The 21,784-nt window shown below is 39.4% G+C and overlaps 1 protein-coding gene and 1 long non-coding RNA gene across 3 annotated transcripts; one reads left to right on the top strand and one right to left on the bottom strand.

Moving 5' to 3' along the window:
* Positions 1 to 60: 60 nt before the first annotated feature.
* Positions 61 to 2,510, top strand: LOC148130209 (uncharacterized). The gene is made up of 2 exons (XR_015750100.1): positions 61 to 226; positions 2,130 to 2,510. It is a non-coding gene; the product is annotated as an uncharacterized LOC148130209 (long non-coding RNA).
* WDR91 (WD repeat domain 91) lies at positions 2,021 to 21,448 on the bottom strand. Of its 2 annotated transcripts, XM_087968190.1 has the most exons (15): positions 21,254 to 21,448; positions 18,356 to 18,535; positions 17,513 to 17,719; positions 16,867 to 16,950; positions 16,317 to 16,447; positions 15,587 to 15,764; positions 15,270 to 15,428; positions 11,422 to 11,621; positions 10,943 to 11,093; positions 9,248 to 9,342; positions 8,108 to 8,276; positions 7,200 to 7,308; positions 4,100 to 4,212; positions 3,534 to 3,731; positions 2,021 to 2,759 (listed from the first exon to the last, which is right to left on the bottom strand). In XM_087968190.1, exons 1-15 carry the CDS (start codon positions 21,374 to 21,376, stop codon positions 2,595 to 2,597), a joined length of 2,262 nt encoding a protein of 753 aa, XP_087824316.1. In that variant the 5' UTR covers positions 21,377 to 21,448; the 3' UTR covers positions 2,021 to 2,594. The 2 variants fall into 2 exon arrangements, with proteins under 2 accessions (XP_087824316.1, XP_087824317.1); XM_087968191.1 differs by lacking the exons at positions 2,021 to 2,759; positions 3,534 to 3,731; positions 4,100 to 4,212 and adding an exon at positions 4,227 to 4,359.
* Positions 21,449 to 21,784: the final 336 nt, after the last annotated feature.

The following is a 21,784-nucleotide window of genomic DNA, read 5'->3' as shown; positions in this document are numbered from 1 at the left end:
AGGACACCCGGAAGCAGAATGAGACGCGTGTGGCTTTGCTGGCTGAGGAATTCTGGGAGTTGAAGTCCACAAGTCTTAAAAGTTGCCAAGGTTGGAGACCCCGGCACTGACTAGAGTTCTTCACGAGAAGGGGGGGAATGATCGAAACCAGTTTTTTTCAAACTCGGCACCTTTCAAGATGTGGGGACTTCAACTCCCAGAACTCCCTCAAGTCCACACCTTAAAGGTACAGTTTGGAAAAAAAAATCACTGATCCAAATGTATAGTAACCCCCCTCCGTCCCTTGAATAATTGCCACAGTTCCTTTTGTATCGTTTTTGTACGTTGATCTCGGACATGTCCACATATCTTCAGTTATCACATTTATCACAATTAAATGCTTTAAACGGTTTTTAGATGCAAATTTTTTAAAATATACTTGGATTTTTTCCTCTTTTAAGAAATCTGACATGCATTTATTCTCCCCCTTAACTTCATACGCAGTTTACACAAGACTATACAACTATACAATAGCTCCACAGGTAGTCCTCGACTTACAGTTCATTTAGTCATGTTCAAAGTTACAACGGCAATGGAAAAGGTGACGTATGTTTTTCACATTTACGATCTTTGCAGCATCCCCACGATCATGTGATCATGTGATGCTTGGCAACTGGTTCATACTTAAGACCGTTGCTATGTCCCAAAGTCATGCGATCCCCTTCTGACAAGCAATGTCAATGAGAAAGCCAGATTCAGTTAACAACCAGGTTACAAACTTATCAACTGCAGTGATTCACTTAACAATTGTAGCAAGAAAGGTTGTAAAATGGGACAAAACTCACTTAATACATTTCTCACTTAACAGAAATGTCAATTGTAGTCATAAGTTGAGGATTACCTGTATTTTACACTAGGGTTTTGTTTTAATGAAATGAATGTGGTTAGTTCATGATTTGGTGTGCAATGTCAGGCCGTTAATAAACCCTAATTGTTAACCATAAAACTTGTCGTAGGAATGCAGCCACATTTGAACTTCACATATGCTTAAGTATGGAAATTGCATATCCAACTGTTGCAGTGTGGGGTGCTGCCATTTGAAATTCTATCAGCTCAACACTTTTCTTCCAGTGAAAAAGGCCTTACCAATAATGACAACATTCAGCCTTAAGGGGATCATTCTGGGCTCCCCTCCGCAATTTTTAAACCAGTCTGTGTTGCACTTCCACAAGCATGCTATGGTAACAATAGTGCCATTTCATCTATTTCCCCCCTAACAAAAATAGAATAATTCTAAATTAATATAGGCTGTAGGTCAGAACTTTTCTCCATTTCTTTCAACTACCTTCAGTACTTGCCAAAGCACATTAGTTTTATTACAGACACTATTGTTCACCTTCTGCTTGGAATTCTGTTGTGTTCAATTCTGTTACAGCTGAAGGCCACAACTGTGCCTCCTTAGATGTATTTCTGAGAGTAACTGTGTTTGGTGAACTCAGGCTGATGACCAAGAATACTATTCACGATACAAGTACATCTAAAAAAATATGGATTGACATAAAAGCAGTTCCAAGGTACCATACGCTGGTGCCTGTGTGTTTCACTGTGTAGTGCCAAGATAGCGAACCTATGGCACACATGCCAGAGGTGGCACGCAGAGCCCTCTGGGCACGCAAGCCATCACCCCAGTTTAGCTCCGCCCCGCATGCGTGCGCATCTCCCGCCGGCCAGCTCGTCTTCGGGTCTCTGCCGCACATGCGTAGGGACCAGGGCGCATGCAGGGGCGGGGCACATGCATGGAGTATGCACATGCATGCATGGAGATGTGCATTGCATTTTGGCGATGTGCGCACATGCGCTTTGGGCACTTAGTGCCGAAAAGGTTAGCCATTACTGGTGCAGTGTATTTTTATCCTCTCCAAAAATGCAAATTGCTAGAAATATAAAAGAAAGAAAGCTGAGAGTTCTATAAAACTGCTTGCTTGTGTAACAGAACTTAATTAGGATGAACTGATTAAAAATTGGTAGTAATAAACAGATGCCATTTCATAACATTTTACTATCATATGCTTTTTGTAGTCTGTATCAGATGTCCAAAACTCTAAAGGAAAATAAACAATACGAATTATATATAACTTTTTTTCTTCTAGGAGCATTAGCATGGAATGTTCTTCAAACAAAGCAGCATAATGTAAATGCAATCAAGTTTTCTTCGAGTAAAAATGCAGTCAATACTGTTAGAGTTTTGAACAAGACTTCCCATTCCATCTCCCACTTGCTAGAACCACAACGAATTCATACTCCATCTTGGGACTAACCCAGAGAATTATGGCTATGTGCTAATGAAGACCAAGAGGAACAATGGGATGCTCCTTATTGAAAGGAACTTGATAATGCGGGAATGTTTAATATTTGTTGAAATGAACTGTTAGAACGTACTCTTCTAAGTGGCAGTAATTTGGCAATTAAATTTAACTCCTAACTTAAAAAGAGATGATGACATTAAGACAAATAATTAAACCTTCCCTCCCTATAAAAGTTTGAAGCTAATGGTTAATACTGATCATTCATTCTTCTGTTAAAAAAAATGTTCACATCTTGGAGCACAGTTTCACTTAAGACTTCTGTGCAAGCAGAGTAGTTAGTTTGATCTTCCCATCCATGGATGCAGTGAGGCAGGTCCCACAGTCCATGGCTGTGCACCAGTCCACAGTGACCACTGGAGCCCTATGTCCTCCAAGGGAAAGACAGCTCTCTAGTACTTTGTCACTGCTATTCAGCTGAAATAGAGAAAAGATAAATCAAAGATTAGCAAGGTTTTAGGGCAGAAATCACTTACCAATCTGGAATCTAAAATTCTAGGAAAACTTGGTCCTTTTAAAAAATTAGATTATTATCCTGGACTTTAAGCCATACAGCAGAGCTAAGACAAATAATGCCAGAATGATTACTGAAGTACAATATATACTAATGTCAACACAGGATTATAAAATAGACCAAAATTTCATCACTCTACTTCTCAAAATATGCTGCATTTACTCTGTCTCCACTCATGAGTTTCCCAAACCCTTTAATTTTAACACGATATATGACCACAGGAAAGACCTATCTGATGTAGTTAACTGTTTCCAATATCTATCCAGATGGCTACAAGAACCCTTCTGATCTTCTTTGATAAATACCACCCAGAGGTACTGTATGTAGTCAGATTAACATATAATGCTACATTTCAATGTGGCTACTTGGTTTTGGCTTAGACATTTATTTATTTATTAAATTTATACTGCCACCTATTCACCCATGGTGACTCAAAGCGGCTTACAGAATATAAAACATTAAAACAATAAAACTAATAAAAAGAATCAAATAAATTAATATCATAATATCGTAATAAAATCACCTCCCACCCCATGTGATTTCTAAATCTTTTTTGCTTTTGCAAGTTATGCAAGTCCATCAAATTGCTTATTCACAAATCATAGTTGAAGAATGAAAAAAAAAATCAGTTCTTGTTACAGAAACAACATGTAATTATCTCAACCAATGGCTGGTACCTTGTAGATAACACCTCCAGTAGAAGAACAGGTTAACATGTAGTTTCCTTCAGAATCAAATGCGAAGAGCCTTCCACGTGGGAATTGGACTTGTTTGTATCCACTATAGCCAGACAACACAAAGGGCCCAGTGGCATCTTTAGGGAGACTAAATTCAGAAATTTTGCATCCGCTTTTATGGATATTCCATTGAATAAACTACAATGATATAATAGATCCCAGTAAGATATAAAATATGCATTCTTTACTGTGCAATAGCACCTACAAATATAGAGAAAAATATCACTGATACCAGAAGAAACATAACCAGTGGGGTCCCTACAAATTAGGACATCTGCTAGTTTTCAAAATGATTTATAGATTCACTGGATCAACAGCTTTCAGGTGAAACTTCAGAAGGTACAGAGGGTTGCATGGTCTTTTCTAGATAAGGTGTCATTAATTAGATATAGATACCACCTATTTTGAGGCCAACTATATCTCCAAAGAAAGACATATAAATAGTGATATAAATAAATGTGTTGCTGTCATATATGTCAGTTTGGCCACAATTTTTTAAAACTTACCTTTCCATCTTCACCTATGCTGTAAACAGCATTCTCATCATAGCTGAATTCAACAGAATAAACCTCTCCATCGTGGGCCTTCCAGCTAATAGCACATTCATGCTGCTGCATATCTGGAAGACAGAAAGGAAAAAAGTGCAGGTGGATTACCTTTACAGGCTTCTAAGTCAGTTTTTGAACTTGGTGTCTCTCTTGCCAGCCCTGTTGATATTCTGACAGGAAAGACTTGTGCTGGCTGGTATTATAATGGGATGATTTCTCTAGAGGAAGGAAATAATAAAGGAGGAAAATAATTATCTTTATAACAGTTACAATGGTGTTCAACATGACTAATTCCACTAACTCTTCATCTCCATTCTATTAAAAAGCTATAGAAGCTCTGAAGCTTGGAAGACAGCAATTTGGTAACCTCCTTTGATTTTGGGCACCATATGTATTTGTGGATTTCATCATTGGCTTTGCTATGAGAGAAGATGGGAGTTAGAACTTCACTCTTTGGGGGAGAAAATGATCCTCATTCCTAACTGAAGCTACATGGAACACCACCACCACCCCCAAAAAAAGACCAATTTTGAAATCTTAACAATCTCTGCCAAAACACAAACAATCGTTAGTTCTGTTTATTCCAGTATGAGGTAAGAAAGCAGAGAGAAAAGTGTGAGCCAACTTGATCTAGTGGTTAAAGCAGCAGGCAAGAAAGCAGGAGGCTGTGAATTCAAGTGCCACCTTAGCTGTGAATGCCAGCTGGGTGACCTTGGGCCAATCATTCTCTGTCAGGCCAATTCACCTCACAGAGTGTTGTCATGAGGAAAATAGGAGGAAGAATGGATATGCTGGATATGTTTACCGCCTTGAGTCATTTGTAAAAATAATAAAGGTGGGATACAAATAAATAAATAACTGCCAAGTCCTAACATAAAACCTGATATAGAGACCCGCACTCAACGTTATACATATACAGAATGATAACAACCTCTCTGAATATTGTATATTAGCTGAGAATTATAGTCAAAATATACAGTACATAAGGTGCACTGCATTGTACCGTGTTTATCCAACAATACGGCCTCCCCCAATAGGAAGTCCCAGCATGTTTTATAGGCATAAAATCAAATTAAGCCCCTCCCCCCAAATTAAGGCCTATATTAAACATGCGAAATGGGGAATGGCGGGGGGGGCTTGCCGTTAGGAAGTACTTTTGTTGCATACCCGGATATGGTGCTGCCTGCGTTGACCTCGGCGTTGGTGGGGCACTTCGTATCGGGAGACCTTCTGCCACTGTTGCTTTCCCTTCTCCCCATGCTGCCAGCGTTTGGCATAGCCACACGGCCAGCCAGGGCTCCTCCTTGCAACCGGAGCCCAGCAGAGACACACTGCTTCAGGCGCTCCTGTCACCGCCTTCCCTTCGCCTTCGAAGGAAAAGCCAATTCTTTCAAAAACAACGCCCTACTACCGGTACGACAAAGCCTCCCCTGCCCGAGAGGGCAGCCCAACCCCACGTGGGGAGGCGAATCTCCAAGGGCCACAGTGCAGGATCGGCCCACCCTGGGAGAAGCGCCCAGCCGACATCCCTGCCTGGCACTGGGCAGAGCGCGAAGAGCTTCGCCTCGGCCGCCCAGCGCAGCTGACAGGCGGGCCCTCCTGCCCGGCGGCGGAGCTCTCGCCAAGGCAGCGAGCGCTTCCCCGCCAGGCCCTCCGCTCATCCTGCCAGGGCCACGCCAGAGCTATGCAGGCTGGGCAGAGCTGGGAAATCGAGCCGCGGGTGCGCACCTGCCTGCCAAGCGAAAGAGCCGGGCTGACCCGAGCTTGGCTTCCTTCCAAAGTCCCTCCAGCCCAAACCCGAAGGGAGCCACCGGGAGGGCTGCCCGAAGCAGTGATAGCGCCCACCCATCCACGGACAGAGAGGCGAGGCAACGGAAGCCCGAAGCCGCCTGTCCTTTCCACCCCTCGCCCAGCCCGTCTCCATCCCCACGCATCTCCAAATGCGCCGGCAGCTCCAAATGCTACAGCTGTACGGGCATCGGGCAGAGGCGCTCACTCGGCGGGGCTCAGCTCAGAGGACGCGGTGCAGGCCGTCACCTTGCCTCCCTGTCCACGGATGGGTAGGTGCTATCACTGCCTCGGGCGGCCTCTCCTGGTGGCCCCTTCGGGTTCGGGCTTGAGGGACTTGGGAAGGAAGCCAAGCTTGGGTTGGCCCAGCTCTTTCGCTTGACAGGTGGGCATGCACCCGCAGCTCGCTTTCCCAGCTCTGCCCAGCCCGACGGCTCTGGCGTGGCCCTGGAAGGATGAGCAGAGAGCCTGGCGGGGAAGCACTCGCTGCCTTGGCGAGAACTCCGCCGCCAGGCAAGAGGGCCCGCCTGTCAGCTGCGCTGGGCGTCCCAAGCAAAGCTCTTCACGCTCTGCCCGGCGTCAGGCAGGGATGGCGGCTGGGTGCTTCTCCCAGGGTAGGCCGATCCTGCGCTGCGGCCCCGGGAGATTCGCCTCCCCACATGGGGTTGGGCTGCCCTCTTGGGCAGGGGAGGTTTGTCGTACCGGTAGTAGGGCGTCGTTTTTAAAAGAATTGGCTTTGCCTTCAAAGGCAAAGGGAAGGCGGCGACAGGAGTGCCTGAGGCCGAGTGTCTCCGCCGGGCTCCGGTTGCCGGGAGGAGCCCTGGCTGGCCACACGTGGCTGCACCAAATGCCGCGGCGTTGCTCTAAATGCCACGGCAGCACAGGGAGAAGGGAAAGCAACGGTGGCGGAAGGTCTCCCGATACGAAGTGCCCCACCAACACCGAGGTCAACATCCAAGCCGTCGCCGCCCGCCCGCCCGAGGATGCAAGGGGGGAATTAAGTCACCCCTGAAAAGCCGTTTTTTTCAGGGGTCAAAAAAAAATAAGTCCCGGCCTTATTTTGTGAGAAACACAGTATCTATTAAAATGAGGGATCTAATAAAAAGTAAAGGATTAAATGAGAATAACATAACTGGTTAACTTTTGTCAGTGTACCAGCCTTTGGCCCATTTTCCTACTCCTGCTCCACAACAAAGTGTCTGCTCAGTAACTGAAAATCCTAGGACCTACCGAATTTAAAATGGAAAAAAAAAGGAACGAAGCCATTTACCAAAGAGGCGAATTATGCCATCTGCTGCTCCAGTGACCAGGAGATTCCCATTATGGTTGAAGGCTGTGCAGTTTATAGCAATGGGCTCCGGTTCAAGAGAAAATTGGAGCTGAAACAGCAAACAAAAAATAGGGAACACAGAATTTAAATTGTTTGTTCTTTCCCAAGGGAGCAGTTACTCTGAGATATCTATCTGAGAATCTTGTTGAAATGAGATGGGCGGCAAATAAATCAAATAAATAAATCAAACAAATCAAATAAATAAATAAATAATGCAGTTGTTCAACGAAACTTACATCTGAGTTTCTTCATCTCCCACTGTATTCTGTAAATACTAAATGTACACAAGGAGCTTTTCATATATTAGCCTATTTTTCCTGAAAACAGAAACCAGCTATTTATAAAATGAAAAAATTCCCACCAAGAGAGGTCTAAATATAACTTCAGATTCGAGAGGAAGTATATCCTCCTGCAGATTCATTGGAGGAGACATACTTTTTTTTAACATGTTTTCTTTGCCATTAAAAGTGGTTTAGCTTGGAATGATTCAGTGCTTGGGACAACTGGATCTTTTCCAGGAAGAATGTAAGCCCTGTGTCATTCAAAGCCGAACAAAAGTACATCTGGCCACAAAAGCCAACTAGGCATCCTTGAGCAACATTGAATCTAGAAGGTGACAGTAAGCAAACATAAATTGGTCAACTTAGCATTAGCTCACATCAACATTATAGCTACTGTGATAACAATTATTCAAACGCCCTAAACAACCATAATATTAAGGAGAAACATATGAAGGATCTGTTAAAAACATCAGTTAAGTATCTTCTTTTTTTGAGCTACAGATTAAGAAAACTTTCTTTTATTTTTATCAAACAAGCTCAAGGGTGGGCAAAAAACACATACTATACCTGCTGCTTCATAGTTTTGGTATCCCACAAAAGCAATTTTCCAGGAACTTGATTGATGCCCTTTCCTCCAGAATCTGATGTAGCATAATCTAGCTGATTGACAAGGCCAGATGCTGCAGCTGAACAGACAAAGGAAGCACCACTTGGACTACATGCAAGAGACAGGATCCTGAAATAAAGAGACACAAAATTTACTGTGGCTTTCCACATAGATAGTCCAGAGAATCAAGAAGGATATCAATTACTATTGGCACTTTTCAGAAGTCTACATTGTCCTTTTTCCTAACACAAAAACATGCATCTATACTGGGTATAGAGAGTATTAATACTAATACTCTCAATATTAAAAATGTAAACATACTATCTTTTTCATTGTCTCTGAACATCTCTTAAATAAATGTAAATGAGTAAAAACAGTTATGTGTGACTGTGATCAAATATCTGCAGAATAAAGACTGTGTTTCAGCTCATGTTGCACCTCTACAGGAAGCCCAGAAAAATCCTTTGATTCCCTCTGCAAATTGGCTCAGCCCTCTGCCTGACCATGACCAGAACTTTGATGATATAGCAGCATTGTATTTCATTCTTTCTCTTTAACTTGGGCACTGTCTTACAACCCAAGTAGGCTTGTCACACTTAACAGAAGTAGTAAGTGAAATTATTAAAATATCTGATTCTTATGTCACAGAATTTTCTTACGCAGAGAAGTCACGGCATCTAAAACATCCCAAATACAGCATTAAGAACTCCTCCCCAATATTGTTGAAATGGCGCAGAAGTGACAGAAGCAAAGCTGAAAATACACTCATGATTCATAAAGAATATTTGTAGCTCAGAGTTGAAATGAGGGGTCCTTGTTGCTTTCTGAGCTTGGTTGTTTTCATCTTTCAGATGTTTCATTACCCAGCTAGATGACATCATCAAATCTTATCTTAGGTTGAATAATGAAACAACTGCAAGAAAACAGCCAAACTCAAGAGAGCACTAAGGACTCATGATTCCAATTCACAAATAAGCAACAATCAATATTATGTCATGCAGATCTCAAATAGATGCCACAAATAGCAGTACTGTTCTTGTCACAAAAATCACGATCACTCGATGGTGATCTTTAACAAAGGTTAAAGGTCAGGCTTATACCTGGGCATATCTTCATCAATGCTAATTTCACAAAGATTCTTCTTGGCTTCAGTATCATAGAGACGAACAGTACCAACTCCACTGCCAAGCAACAACTTCAAAGAAGCAACAGAAGAAAAAACAGATGAAGGCTACGACTGGTATTCCTCTGAAAATTAACAGGCTTGTCTCTCTCTCTCTCTCTTCTCTCTCCCTCTGTTTGTGTGTGGGGGGGTTGGTTTATCATTCAGCTTTCACCATCTACAGTTTGCTAGATAGTATGCCTTTTTAAAGTTGGATTACATATATTTTTAAAGAGGCCTGATTGAAAGCAATGCTCCTGGAGCCTAGGGCAAGACCAGATTCTAGCACAGTAAATAAATAAATCAAACCTTGTCTTTGTTCTAATCATTTTTTCTTTAACTAATCTTATCCATAGCCTAAACTGCAACTGTTTAAGATACTTCCTGACAAAAAGAAAATTACTAGACATTGTCTGAATGGTAGACTTCTAAAATCTTGCAAACTTAAGGAAAATGGGAGAATTTTGAGGGAGGGAGGGAGGGAAGGAGGAATCTGAGTATTTCTGGATTCTCTTGGTTACTGAAAGGCTGTAAGACATCTAGAGTCACCTCCAGGAAAGATAAACAGCATATTAAGTTTAATAAAATAAATAAATAAAATATTTACAGAGTTTCCCATTCTTGCATGCAAGGTATTTTTATTCTAAGAATTATATAATAGCTACTATGGTAATCTTATTAACTATATACAGTATATAAAACACAAAGCCTTTTATTTATTATTTAAGTTTTTATGTATGTATGTTTTATCGATGCCATTGTAATTTGTTTGATTGCTGCGAGGCGCCAGTGGTGGGTGGCATGTAAGTTTAATTTATTATTCTGGATAGTCACACAGTCTGCAAGATATTTAAAGAGGATTTACATTTTTATCCACCTGAGTTCTTCCCAATAGGCAGGTGTGGTTTGATGGTGTTAAAGGTGTCACAGGATGTAAACTGTTCCAAGAAAAGCTGCCTTTTGCAATTGACTGATGGGGATTTTGTCAATGCCAATGGTGTTCAAGTGGCACTCCAGATATTTGGGGATTATTATTATATGATCAATTCAATTATTTGGGATGGCACACATTTAAAATAAATCACAGAATCAGCCAAGGAATACAAACAAGATGTAAGAAACAATCAATTGGATAATCAAAATAGTTTTAGCCACAGAATAATCCCAGTTCAGAGATCCTCATGCAGAAGAAACTCAAAATTGCTCAGCAACAATAATGAGCCAATACCTGTTAAACTGATGTAAGTCATTGGAAGAATGCTTGTTAGCCTAATATCCAAGCTACAATCTTTTAATTTCACTTTCTGAATTTGTTTTCCAGAAAGCACCCAACACATAAAATTTGGATTCTGCAACCCTTTTCTATTAATTTTGCTACAACCCTAGTATTTGTAGCTTCATCAGTGGACATGAAGATTATGCATGTCTACTGTGATGCTCTCAAACCATAACTGCCACCAGAGCCAGGTATCTTAAGGAACTTTAGGTCTAGGAACATCCAAGCAAAAAGGAAGATGGCTTTAGTACAACTTCTTCAATATGATTCCCTCCTCATGCACTGACCTAAAAATCATCCCTGGCCAAAATTGTAGTCCCAGTAATCACTCTCCCACCCACCCACCGCGCTACTCACCAGCCTATCCCGTTTGGTTGCCCATTCCAGAGAAAGCAGTGGAGACTTGGAAATTGAAGATGCTTTCGTCTGCATGATAGGATTGAAAGACCACACCTTGATGACTCCATCCACATCTAAACTGGCCACTCTTCGGCCAGAGCAGTCTACCCTGCACACAGAAAAAAAAAAGCTTTTTCATTGATAGCCTCCTCTTCATAAATATGATATGGATTTCTACTACCCATTTGATCTTTTACATCTATTAAACCCTGAGTAGATATTTTCATGTTCATTTAGATAGTATTTCTAATATGCAAATCTTTGTATATTTCTTCTGCTAACAAAGCATTTACCTAATTATAATTTGCATTTGACAGATTGGGAGCCAAGAATAAATGTCAACGATTTGGTAAGTTCACGAAGATTTGGATTCTATTCTGCTGTAATGAAATTGACAAATATGACATTCAGTTTTTTAATCATTAGCCAATCGTTACCGGCAATGCATGATGGATGAGTGGTGTTCTCCATATTCCTCTTGACTCAGAACAATGAAGGGCTGCTCATGCCTGATGACTCCAACATCCATGCCAGTTCCAAATATTTTTGTCTGGTTTTCCAGTTGTTCAACGTGAAGCTCAGGGAATGATTCTGTTTCAATGGCGGTAATCTCCACTTTCTTCTCAGCATTCTGTCCCTAAAAGGAAATCAATTAAATTCTTCAAACTTGTCTTGCCCTAAGGTAGGTTTTAGGACTACAGATTTGTATCCTATCAGCAACAACACAAATATTATTATGACAGTTACAAATGGCAAAATAAGACATTTTTGTTCATTGATCTATCCACTCTCAGAGATATCGCCCTTGGGAGAAAAGCAAACATTGAACTATTTGAATCCAATGAAATTTGACCCTGTTCAATATCCAGTCTACAAATACCACCTCATTCAGAAACTGCACTGTAAGTCAGACCATTGCTGAACTTACTATATTTAAAAAGCAAACCTCCGTCATGCAGCTGGCAGAAAAGCAGAAATTCTGTATGATCTACTATAATATCTGATCACAGGCCAGTGACATTATTTGTAGCATTTAGGAAGATATTTCCAACTGGTACTTTAGATCTCATTAGAAGATCCAAAGCTCAGATTTTTGATATATTTTTTTCAAATAGACAATTAACTAATTCGATGGCTATCTAGGCCAAGGATATCAAATTCAATTTCATTGAGGGCTGCATCAGGGTTGTTGGCAGGGTTTGACCTCGGGAGGGCTGAGGTGGGTGTGGCCAAGGTAGGCGTGACCAGCTCGATGTCTCATGTCGGAGGCGCCTTTGGTGGTCCAAGTGCTTTACCAGCAAAATGGGCTCCCTGAGCTCAGTTTCCAGCTGCAACGGCCTCCTGCAACCCTCTGCCAGCGAAAAGAAGAGCTGGCAGAGGCACCGCAGGCCAGTCCCTCGCTGTTTCGAGGGTTGACCACGTGGGCCGGATCTAAGCACCCCACGGGCCTAATTAGGACCGTGGAGTGCTTAGATCTGGCCCACGTGGTCAACCCGATGATCCTTGAGTTTGACACCCCTGGATTAGAGTGTGTTTAAAGCATTTGTATGTAATAGGACTTCATGGAAGACAAAAAAATAACTGCTCAAGTATTCAGTCAAGAGGTTTCATATATATTCTAACGATCTTAAAATGATTACTTACTTACTCTGCCCAATTTTTCCCCAGCTTTATATACATTTTATGGTGGAGATGTAAAAAATCAAAGATAAATTATATCACATGACTTGGTTATATCTTCCGATTAAATATTCATTTATGTTAAGGATTCAAGCTTCAAAGGTGTAAATATATTATTACATTACATTCCAAAACTTTAGAAATAATCTATTTAGGATCCATCATGCTTGGATGGTAACAAGTTATTAAATGTCCTAGGAAAGATATATGTATAACAGGGACCAAAAAACTGGCTAGATTAAAGGTGTGCACTCAGAGCTTTCAAAATGTTTCCTTAGCGATACAATAAAAGGATTGGACAATATGTTTGCCTGTGGTCAAGATTTAATTTGTTTCAAAAATTAGGTAATTATTTCACTTTCCTTTTTGTATTTTATATGTTTTCTGCTTCTTTTCTATTCTATTAAACCATTTTCTTTAAAAAAGCAGTAAATATTAAATGGAGAAAAATGGCTAAATATTAAATACTCTTCTATAAAGTATATTGCCATTCCCAAAATGTAAACTTTCTAAGCAGCAAATGGTCCCATACCGCCTTCAGGGGCACAGAAACGGGAACTTGCAAAAAATCATTTTTGCATAGTGTTAGCTCCATGTCACAGAAGCATAATGATTTTAATCAGTAATCACAAAGATTGAGATCATGTTGCATTCGCATATTTATGTTTGTATACAATTGTAGCCTGAAAAGATTCCCAATGGTATACCCTATAACAATACCTATAATGATAACTATAAATATGATTTTATACTACAGAATATTTTGCATATCTACAAACCTTACAAACAGTACCCTGGACAACAAATTCTTAATGCAACAGCAATTGCCAAACAGAACGTATTTTTTGGTTTAGAAAAATTATTGCCAAACTCAATTAAGTCTCTAAGTTCTCTAAGTTAATAGCATTAAGCAGGATTAGGTAGGAATGTTTAGTACTTGCCACTTCCTCACTGAAAAATGGAACTACTGAACAATTTTGACACAAACAGAGATAAATACTGTCCAAAAAGAGGAAAAACATAAAAGTTCCACCAGGCACATTTTTTCAACCATCACTCACCAAACAAAAATAAACCAATCATGCTGTTTTGTTGAAACAGTTGAAAATCAGAAAAGGCAAGAGGGCAAGATTAAAGGAATCGTTTTCAATATGAAAGAAACCAGACTTGAGTTCCACATTAAAAAATATTCTACACAAGGATATTTACCGGTAATTTAGGTTGAGGAAACCAAGGCTTCTTCCAATAGAGTAATATTCATTGAGGATTATAACAGCAAGAATAAAAAAGTCCAAAAAGAGTATTTGGCACTTTTGCTACAAAATGGCTGATAAAGCTCACTAATTTATTTCATACTAATTCATTTCATATGTACATGCACACACAAACACATTCAGCTACAAATACAAAAGTTAAGAATTAACTCTTAACAAGACCCCTAAACTTCCTGAAAAGAGATCTCACGGATCCAGCAGAGAAAAAAAACAGCAGCAAAAAAAAGAACTAATGAGACAAGTTTAGAATTACAAACATTTAGGAAAAAAGATTGAGAACACCAAGTACCATAATGTTGTAATCTACAATGAAAATATTGTCTAATTGCCTAAGTTAGCAAAATATTGAAAGGCAATGAAGAACCTACTCTCTATAGAGCCTCAGTGGCTAGAATGCAGTACTGCAGGCTATGTCTGCTGATCACCGGCTGCCAACAGTTTGGCAGTTCGATCCTCACCAGCTCAAGATTGACTCAGCCTTCCATCCTTCCAAGGTCGGTAAAATGAAGACCCAGATTGTTGGGAGCAACATGCTGACTCTGTAAACCGCTTAGAGAGGGCTGTAAAGCACTGTGAAACGGTATAGAACTCTAAGTGCTATTGCTACATTCTAAATTTATTTCTAAGGGTTTGATTTGAAGGACATTTTGTTTCTAAAATGTATGCTGTGACAATATCCTTTGTAGATACCATGTCTTAGTAACATGTTATTTGCCAGTAGAAGGGTAAAAGACATCATAGCCCAGTCAGTTCTAACAGAAGAGGCAACTATTAGCAACTTTCTACCATTCTAGAAATAAATGAGGGCTTATCACAATCAACAAGAAGTGTTCATATAAAATGCAATTATATTTTCTGACCCAAAGACCATAATGCATCTTTTGGTCTTTCATAATAAAAAAAAATTTAAAGAAGGAAAACTGCTGTTTATCTCTTTTCTATCAAGTTTCAAAAGCTGAGAAGGCTTGCACAAGTTCTTCCCGTACATAATATTCATCCCTGAGTGCAAATAAACTGCAGGACAAACAAGCAGCTGACTGCTGCTGCTCAAATAACTTTAGGGAAAAAATATTTCAGAACCCTTTGTCCCTTTTGTGATTCATAAGAGAACATCAGCTGGCAGAAGAAATAACACTGATGCTTAACTTCCCCAGTTCAAATAGGTGACTCATTTTAAGAAAAACAAAAACAAATAACTAATTGCTCAGACGTCATGGGTCATTTTTTTCCTTACACCAATCAGCTGGTTATGAGCAGAAAGTTCACTTTACTCAGAAATACTCAGGAGAATGAAAACTTGCCCTATCCACACAAGACACTAGCTGCGCTACCTGGAAAGTTATTTTAGATCCAAACTCTTTCTTTTCCTTTCCATGATCCTGTAAACGTCTTTGATTCTGTTGTATTGAGGTAGGCTCCATGGAAACTACACCACTGACATGACTTTTTGATTCCTTGCCTCCGATTGCTGCCTCTTTCCCTCTGGGGACCTAGAAAGCCAAGGGAAGATTTGACATGTTTTTATTCTCCCTAGCCCCATGCCTAAATTAAAAGTTCAGGTACAAAACAGAATGGCAGATACAGAAACATTACTGTATTGTGTACTCTGATTCTTACACAGAGAAAAACCACAATTACTTCTCCTTACCTGGTGGTTTGGCAGTTCTTTTTTGCTTCCCTGTGTGGCTCCTATCTGTGCTGAGGTGGCTACTGTTGGCTGGGTTGCTCTTGCGGGGCCCTTCTTGCTCTGAGGTAGCAAGGAAGACAGGAATCCTCCTCGGGCCTGTAGAGAATGTGCAGTGCTTCTCTGGCTGCATATCAAGTCACTAAATGAGATGCAGGGAGTAGTGGTGGGGAGGCAAATTAATGGTGGTGAACCCTAAATCTCCATACCTGACAGAAATTCCACTTTCCAAAAGAATTTTCATTTATGTCACACAATGTTCATTTTCAAACAGAGTTCTTGAACTACACTTATCCAACCTGCCTTGTTCAGAAACATTACAGGGGTCCAATTTTCAGAATTCCCATTCTTGCATAGCCAACTAGCTCAGAATTTATACAGTCTGAAGAATCTTAGAGGCACCCAGTTGAGGGATGCTTTCCTACATGAAGTGCATTTAACAACTCAGGAAGATTTTTTTGTAAAAAAGAGATACCTAACCATCAGTTATATGAGAACGTAGAATGCCAAGGAGAGGGAGAAGATACAAGACAAGCAATAATTTTCAAATGTTTCCTTAACTTTCTTTTCCATAGTATTTATCTATATTTCTAGGAAAGTTGACTAAGTAAATCATGCAAACACTTCTAAAAGGTCCAAGATTTCTCTGGGTAATCTAATTGTGTTCACTGATTGGCCTCTCACATACACTCACAGCTCTGAGTCTCCCAGATGGTCCATGTTAACTACATATTGAGGAAGCTTATGTTGAAGCGTCAAATCCTCCTCTTCCTCCTGTAGTTCCTCTTTTTTGATATGGGAGTATTCTGCTTGCAAAGCAAACAACTAGGAAAAAAATGGAGAATGAATAAAAAATTGAATTGCTTTCCCTCTATATGAATGCAAGCTATAGAAATGGAAATTAACTGGTCATTAATTTCAAAACAGCAATAATATTAGCACAACCTATTAGGCAGGAATCTTAATTTATCAAACTACAATATGAATGGGAAGCATGCACAAGTATGCTTACAAGCCACAAAGGAACATTTTTATATGACTCATTCAAACATTTCAGGATAGTCTAACAAACATTGTTTGAAATTTGGTTTATAAATCCTGACTTGTTTGATACTTAATTCAAGTTCATATTATGAATAACTATTCTTTCTTGGTTTTTCCAACTACATATAGTGAAAAATTGAACGATATATTTCAGTGCCAGAATTGGAATACAAATCTTAATATACAAGTGCCATTCTTACCTTTTGACAAAGGATTTCATTTTTTTCTTGCAGAACATTGTTCCGCTGACATTCTGCTTCAAAGTTCATAATCACTGGCACAGGTAACAAAGATTAAGGATAAAGAAACTTAAGATATTTACAGGTGTCTTCCCTTTGCATATGCACTAAGCTTTAAGTACTTTTCAAGAACCTAAATATTTTTTTTAAGAAATAACTTTGTCTTCCCTGATGCTGCTCTTGCCCTATGAAAAATCTCTCTCTGACACACACACACAAAACAGGTCCAACATAAAAAACTTGACTTTGTGAGTCCTTTTGTGCCAGGGCAATATGTGATCTCACCTGAATGATATAGTTTATAACAAGAATATCTTTCCCACTTAAACCACACAGCTCTTTCTAAAGTTTAGCCAAAATTACATTTACTTGGGCTTCTAGCATACAGTTCTAGCATGGAAGAGTGATGGATGATTATTTGAATCATGAGAGAATATATTAATTCGTTAGTTATAGAAGCAGTTGTGCTAGAATGCAAAGATGATTCCTACTGCCCTCATAAAAAATAATTATGACTTTCTAACAATAAAAGAAGTGAAAGAAAACATGTACACAGAAAAGCAGTTGATTCAGGCTTACAATATTCTTCCATATGGAAAAGGATATGCATGCACTGAAATAAAACACTAAGAAAGTTATGCAGAGAAACAATGAAAATATCTATCCACCGACGGGAAAAATACATGGCAAAGTTAGGGTTTGCATCTGGATTTGGGATAAAAGGCAAAACAAACCAGTCCTTCCATTCAGTCTGATTTTGAAGTTCAGAGGCTTGTTTGAGAAAGAATTCCTGTATCTTATCATTTCTGTTTGCCTAAAATGTACAAAAAAGAGTTCAGATATCACTTTTTCCCCACAGCAGCTGCTGTTCAAACTTCAGCAGCTGAAAGTACAGATTTTACAGTTCTCCAACAGAATAAGAATACATTTCCCACTAAATCATGAAACTATTTTCTGAAGAATTGTCTCTATTGTGTTTTGACAGAATGCAGGTAGCCTTTGACATACAATCACAATTGAGCCCCAAATTTCAGGTGCTAAGCAAGACAGCTGGTGAGTTTTGCCTCAATTTACGACCTTTCTTACCACATTTACGACCTTTCTTACTTTCTTATTAAGTGAATCACTGCAGTTGTTAAGTTAGTAACACAGTTGCTAAATGAATCTGGTTTCCCCATTGACTTTGTTTGTCAGAGGGTCAGAAAAGGTAATTATACAACCTCGGGCCACCGCAACTGTCATAAATATGAGTCAGTTGTCAAGCATCTGAATTTTGATCACATGGGGATGCTGCAACGGTCATAAGTGTGAAAAATGGTCGTAAGTCACTTTTTTCAATGCCATTGTAACGTCAAAACAGTCATTAAATGAACTGTTGTAAATCAAGGACTACCTGTATCTATTTTTAACTATCCTTATTCTGGAGCAAGCTTATTAAATTGAAACAAACCTGCACAGCATGAATGAGATAATAGCGGTATAAACTGATTTTCAGCTTGTTCACTGTAGGTCGATACATATCCTCCAGTCGACTGAAAAGGCGTCTGTCAAGGTAACTCCAGTACTCCCGAAGGGCAGCTAGATCATAGTTGTGAACAAACTGCAGAAGCTGGTCCACTATCTTGTCCACCTAATTAGAAACCCTCCAAAGTAAGTTATGTAATCAAATAACTTCAGTCATCAAGAAAAATCACAGCAATAATTAGAGGGTTCAATTATCTGTCACAGGATAAAGGAGAGAAGGAAAAAATCAAAATCATGTATGGTGACCATGATTTTCCATGCAAATGCTTGCCCCCTTTATAAAAACAAGATTCAAATATATATAATTAAAGTACACTTGACAGGATTTAATAGTTCAGGGAAGGACAACAGTCCATATTAAAAGGGCAGTATAGTAGTGCATGTGGGGTCGTCTCTGTTATCCAACTTCATGTGGGCAATTTTTCCCAATTTCCCTACTTCCTCTCCAAAAATATTGAGGGTCTGACAATTAGCCTGTATAAGGACAAAATTTTATGAAACACATGTGTAACATTAAATAAATGGTTAATGGAGATTAACAGCCCTCGGTTAACTCCTTTCCATTTAAGTTTTTTTATTCTTAATTAAGACTTTTTGATGATTCGTATCAATACATTAGCCTACTCAAAAACTACTCAAGACAATTGTCCTGAGAATCTGCAATAAAGATTGCTTCCAATTTCTTTGTTCCAGGATGAAATATAACCATGCAATTCTATAAACAATGCAGTTGAAAAGATGTCTCTCCAATTCCAAATGAGGCAAATATATGAGGTAACAAGATGCAATGGGAACATATCTGGGGTCCAGAATGCAGTTCTTAAATGTTTGAAGAATTCCTACCAATCCAAAATCTTTATAGTAACAGACCTGGGAGTCACAAAGCATTTACCTGATTGTTTTAACTTTGAAAAAAATAATGGCAAATGGCAAGTAACTGATACAGGTATTAAGTACAGGTAGGGAAGCTTAGAATAGTTCTGGAATGTCTTGGTTACTATCTGGAACAATTCTCATTTGCTCCATTCAAGCACTGAAAAATACCTCTAAATTCTGATTTATTCTCCATCTATCTTTAACTCTATTATTGAGAAGACTATAACCTTTGTTTTGATATACAGGTAGTCTTTGACTTACATCCATTCATTTAGTGGCTACTTACAGTTACAACAGCCTTGAAAAAGGCGTCCTACGACAAGCTTGTTTGTCTTACAACTGCAGAAGCATCCCATGGTCACAAGATCAAAATTCAAGCACTTGGCAACTAGCACTTGGTATGTATTTATGACATCTGCACTATCCCAGGGTCATATGATCACCATTTGAGACTTTCCCAGCTGGCTCCCAATAAGCAATGTCAATGGGTGAAGCCAGAGTCACTTAATGGCCACATTATTTGCTTGACAACCATAGGAAAAAAGGTTGTAAACTGGATGCACTTAACTATTGCTTTGCTTAGCCATGGACATTCTACTTGTGATTGTAAGTCAAGCACTATCTGTAATTTGTAACCAATACAAATGTAATTTATAACCCTCTATTTCAAGTCAATTTCAGCTATAAAGGGAATGTCAGGTTACTGGCCTGTAAGTAGAGTTCAGCTATTGTTAGCTAAAACCAATAGAAATAGGAAAGAACAGGTCATTTCAAAAGGAACTTGAAACAAAACATATAAAGAAATACCAGGGAATATAGAAACATTATAATATATACAGTAACTTTCCAGACAAAAGTTGCATCTGGCCTTTGAACGTTGGGTCAAGATGTTGCAATCCAAATATTAGTTGGTATTATAATCCAAATATTAGGAGAAAAATATTTTATTTCATTTACTTTTGCCATTCTAGATTTATGTTTCATAATTTTCCACTTCCATCATATTTAAAAAATTATAATTTGGTAACAAGTGTTCTGCATGTTGGTAAGGAGCTGGCTGGGACAATAAGGTTGGAGTTCAGGAATTGAAGAGACCAATAGATATGTAGTTATGGGTTGGGTGTGTGGTTTTTCTTAATTTTATTTTATTATTTCATTCTTTTCTTTTTATATTGGTTTTATTGTATTTTTAGTCATTGTTGTTAACCAACCAGAGTTGTGGGCCCTGTAGGTAGCTATACAGAGCTTTTAAACAAAATAATTTTAAAAGATCTATCATGACTACTTTAAAAACATTTATTTCAGAAATGGTACATGGTACATGGATTCACTGAGGCTCCCAATTATGCATCTCTACCCAATGAAATATTAAATGATTTAATAGCAGTTAAAACTTTTTTATATGAGATATATCTGGACCTGGTCTTTTTAAATAAGAAATTCTAGTGTCAATTATTTCATTTTGATTGATAATCTATTGGGCAGATTCAATAATAGAAAAATACATTATATATAAGCAAAATGTCAACATCTCAACCTAACTAGATGCCCGAGCAATCATCCATGATGTCTATGGACCATCGTAGTCACTCAATTTTGAAAGGGATGCACTCTACACATGCTCTTCGTCTCCTGTTCTCTGGGAAGACTGGTTCTAAAGAAGAGCTGCAAGGGACTGGATGCCTTCTAACTAACGAATTGAAAGCAAATCCCAAAATCATTTCAAACCAGCCCCTACTGAAAGGCAGGCCCGTCCAGGCAGAAACCACTGTTCTGGCAAAGACGCTCAGAATTCCGGGGCACAACAATGCTTTCTCTGTTCCTGTTTCTGGCGGTAGCAAGTCAGCATGAAAAAGGAAGACCGGGGAAGAAGGGGCGTTCTGTCTGCCCTCCCCATCACCTAAACCTCCTCAAACCAGCCCAGGCCTTTCCTCTCTGCAATCCTCACCCGGAAGCCTTTCTCCTTGTCTGCCTTGATCTCCGCATCTAGTTGTTTCAGCGTGGCAGTGAAGCCACGGAACACCAAGTATTCCCGCACCAATTCGTCAACACGCTCCACCGCAGCCGCCATCGCGCCCCCGGCTCGCCGACAAGACGAAGAGACGCCCGGAGTTCCATATGCGCCGCCCTACGCTCGCTCGCTGCCCCAATCCTCCTCCTCGCTCCGCCCCTGGGTGTTTTTTCCTTCGCCACCCAACTTTTTATTACAAATGAATATTGACATTTATTTACAACTTGCGATTTGTTTGGCTTAGACAACTGGGTGTGAGTCTTGAAGCATTTATATCCTCAAAAGACGTTCGTTCTTTTGTCTGATTTTTGGTTGAAATGTTAATTTATATTGCTAGTCGCCGCATTTATTTATTTTATTTATTTATTTATTTGATTTGCCAATTGTTTACAAGATAATAAGTATAAGTGTATACATAGTTATGAATACATGAAATGGGTACATATAAGAAAAATAAAAGAATAAGAG

This window comes from Notechis scutatus, chromosome 6 (assembly GCF_049901735.1).
Source record: "Notechis scutatus isolate UNSWTSFEM ecotype Mainland chromosome 6, rNotScu1.2, whole genome shotgun sequence".
NCBI classification, from domain to species: domain Eukaryota; kingdom Metazoa; phylum Chordata; class Lepidosauria; order Squamata; family Elapidae; genus Notechis; species Notechis scutatus.
This window is presented reverse-complemented; position numbering and strand designations above follow the sequence as displayed.

Coding starts and splice junctions, on each gene's coding strand:
- WDR91 (XM_087968190.1), bottom strand. CDS start 21,376: ATGGCGGCTGCGGTGGAGCGTGTTGACGAATTGGTGCGGGAATACTTG. Junction 16,448..16,866: donor ATGAAATCCTTTGTCAAAAG/GTAAGAATGGCA, acceptor TTTTTTTCCTAG/TTGTTTGCTTTGCAAGCAGA. Junction 3,732..4,099: donor GCATAGGTGAAGATGGAAAG/GTAAGTTTTAAA, acceptor ATATCATTGTAG/TTTATTCAATGGAATATCCA.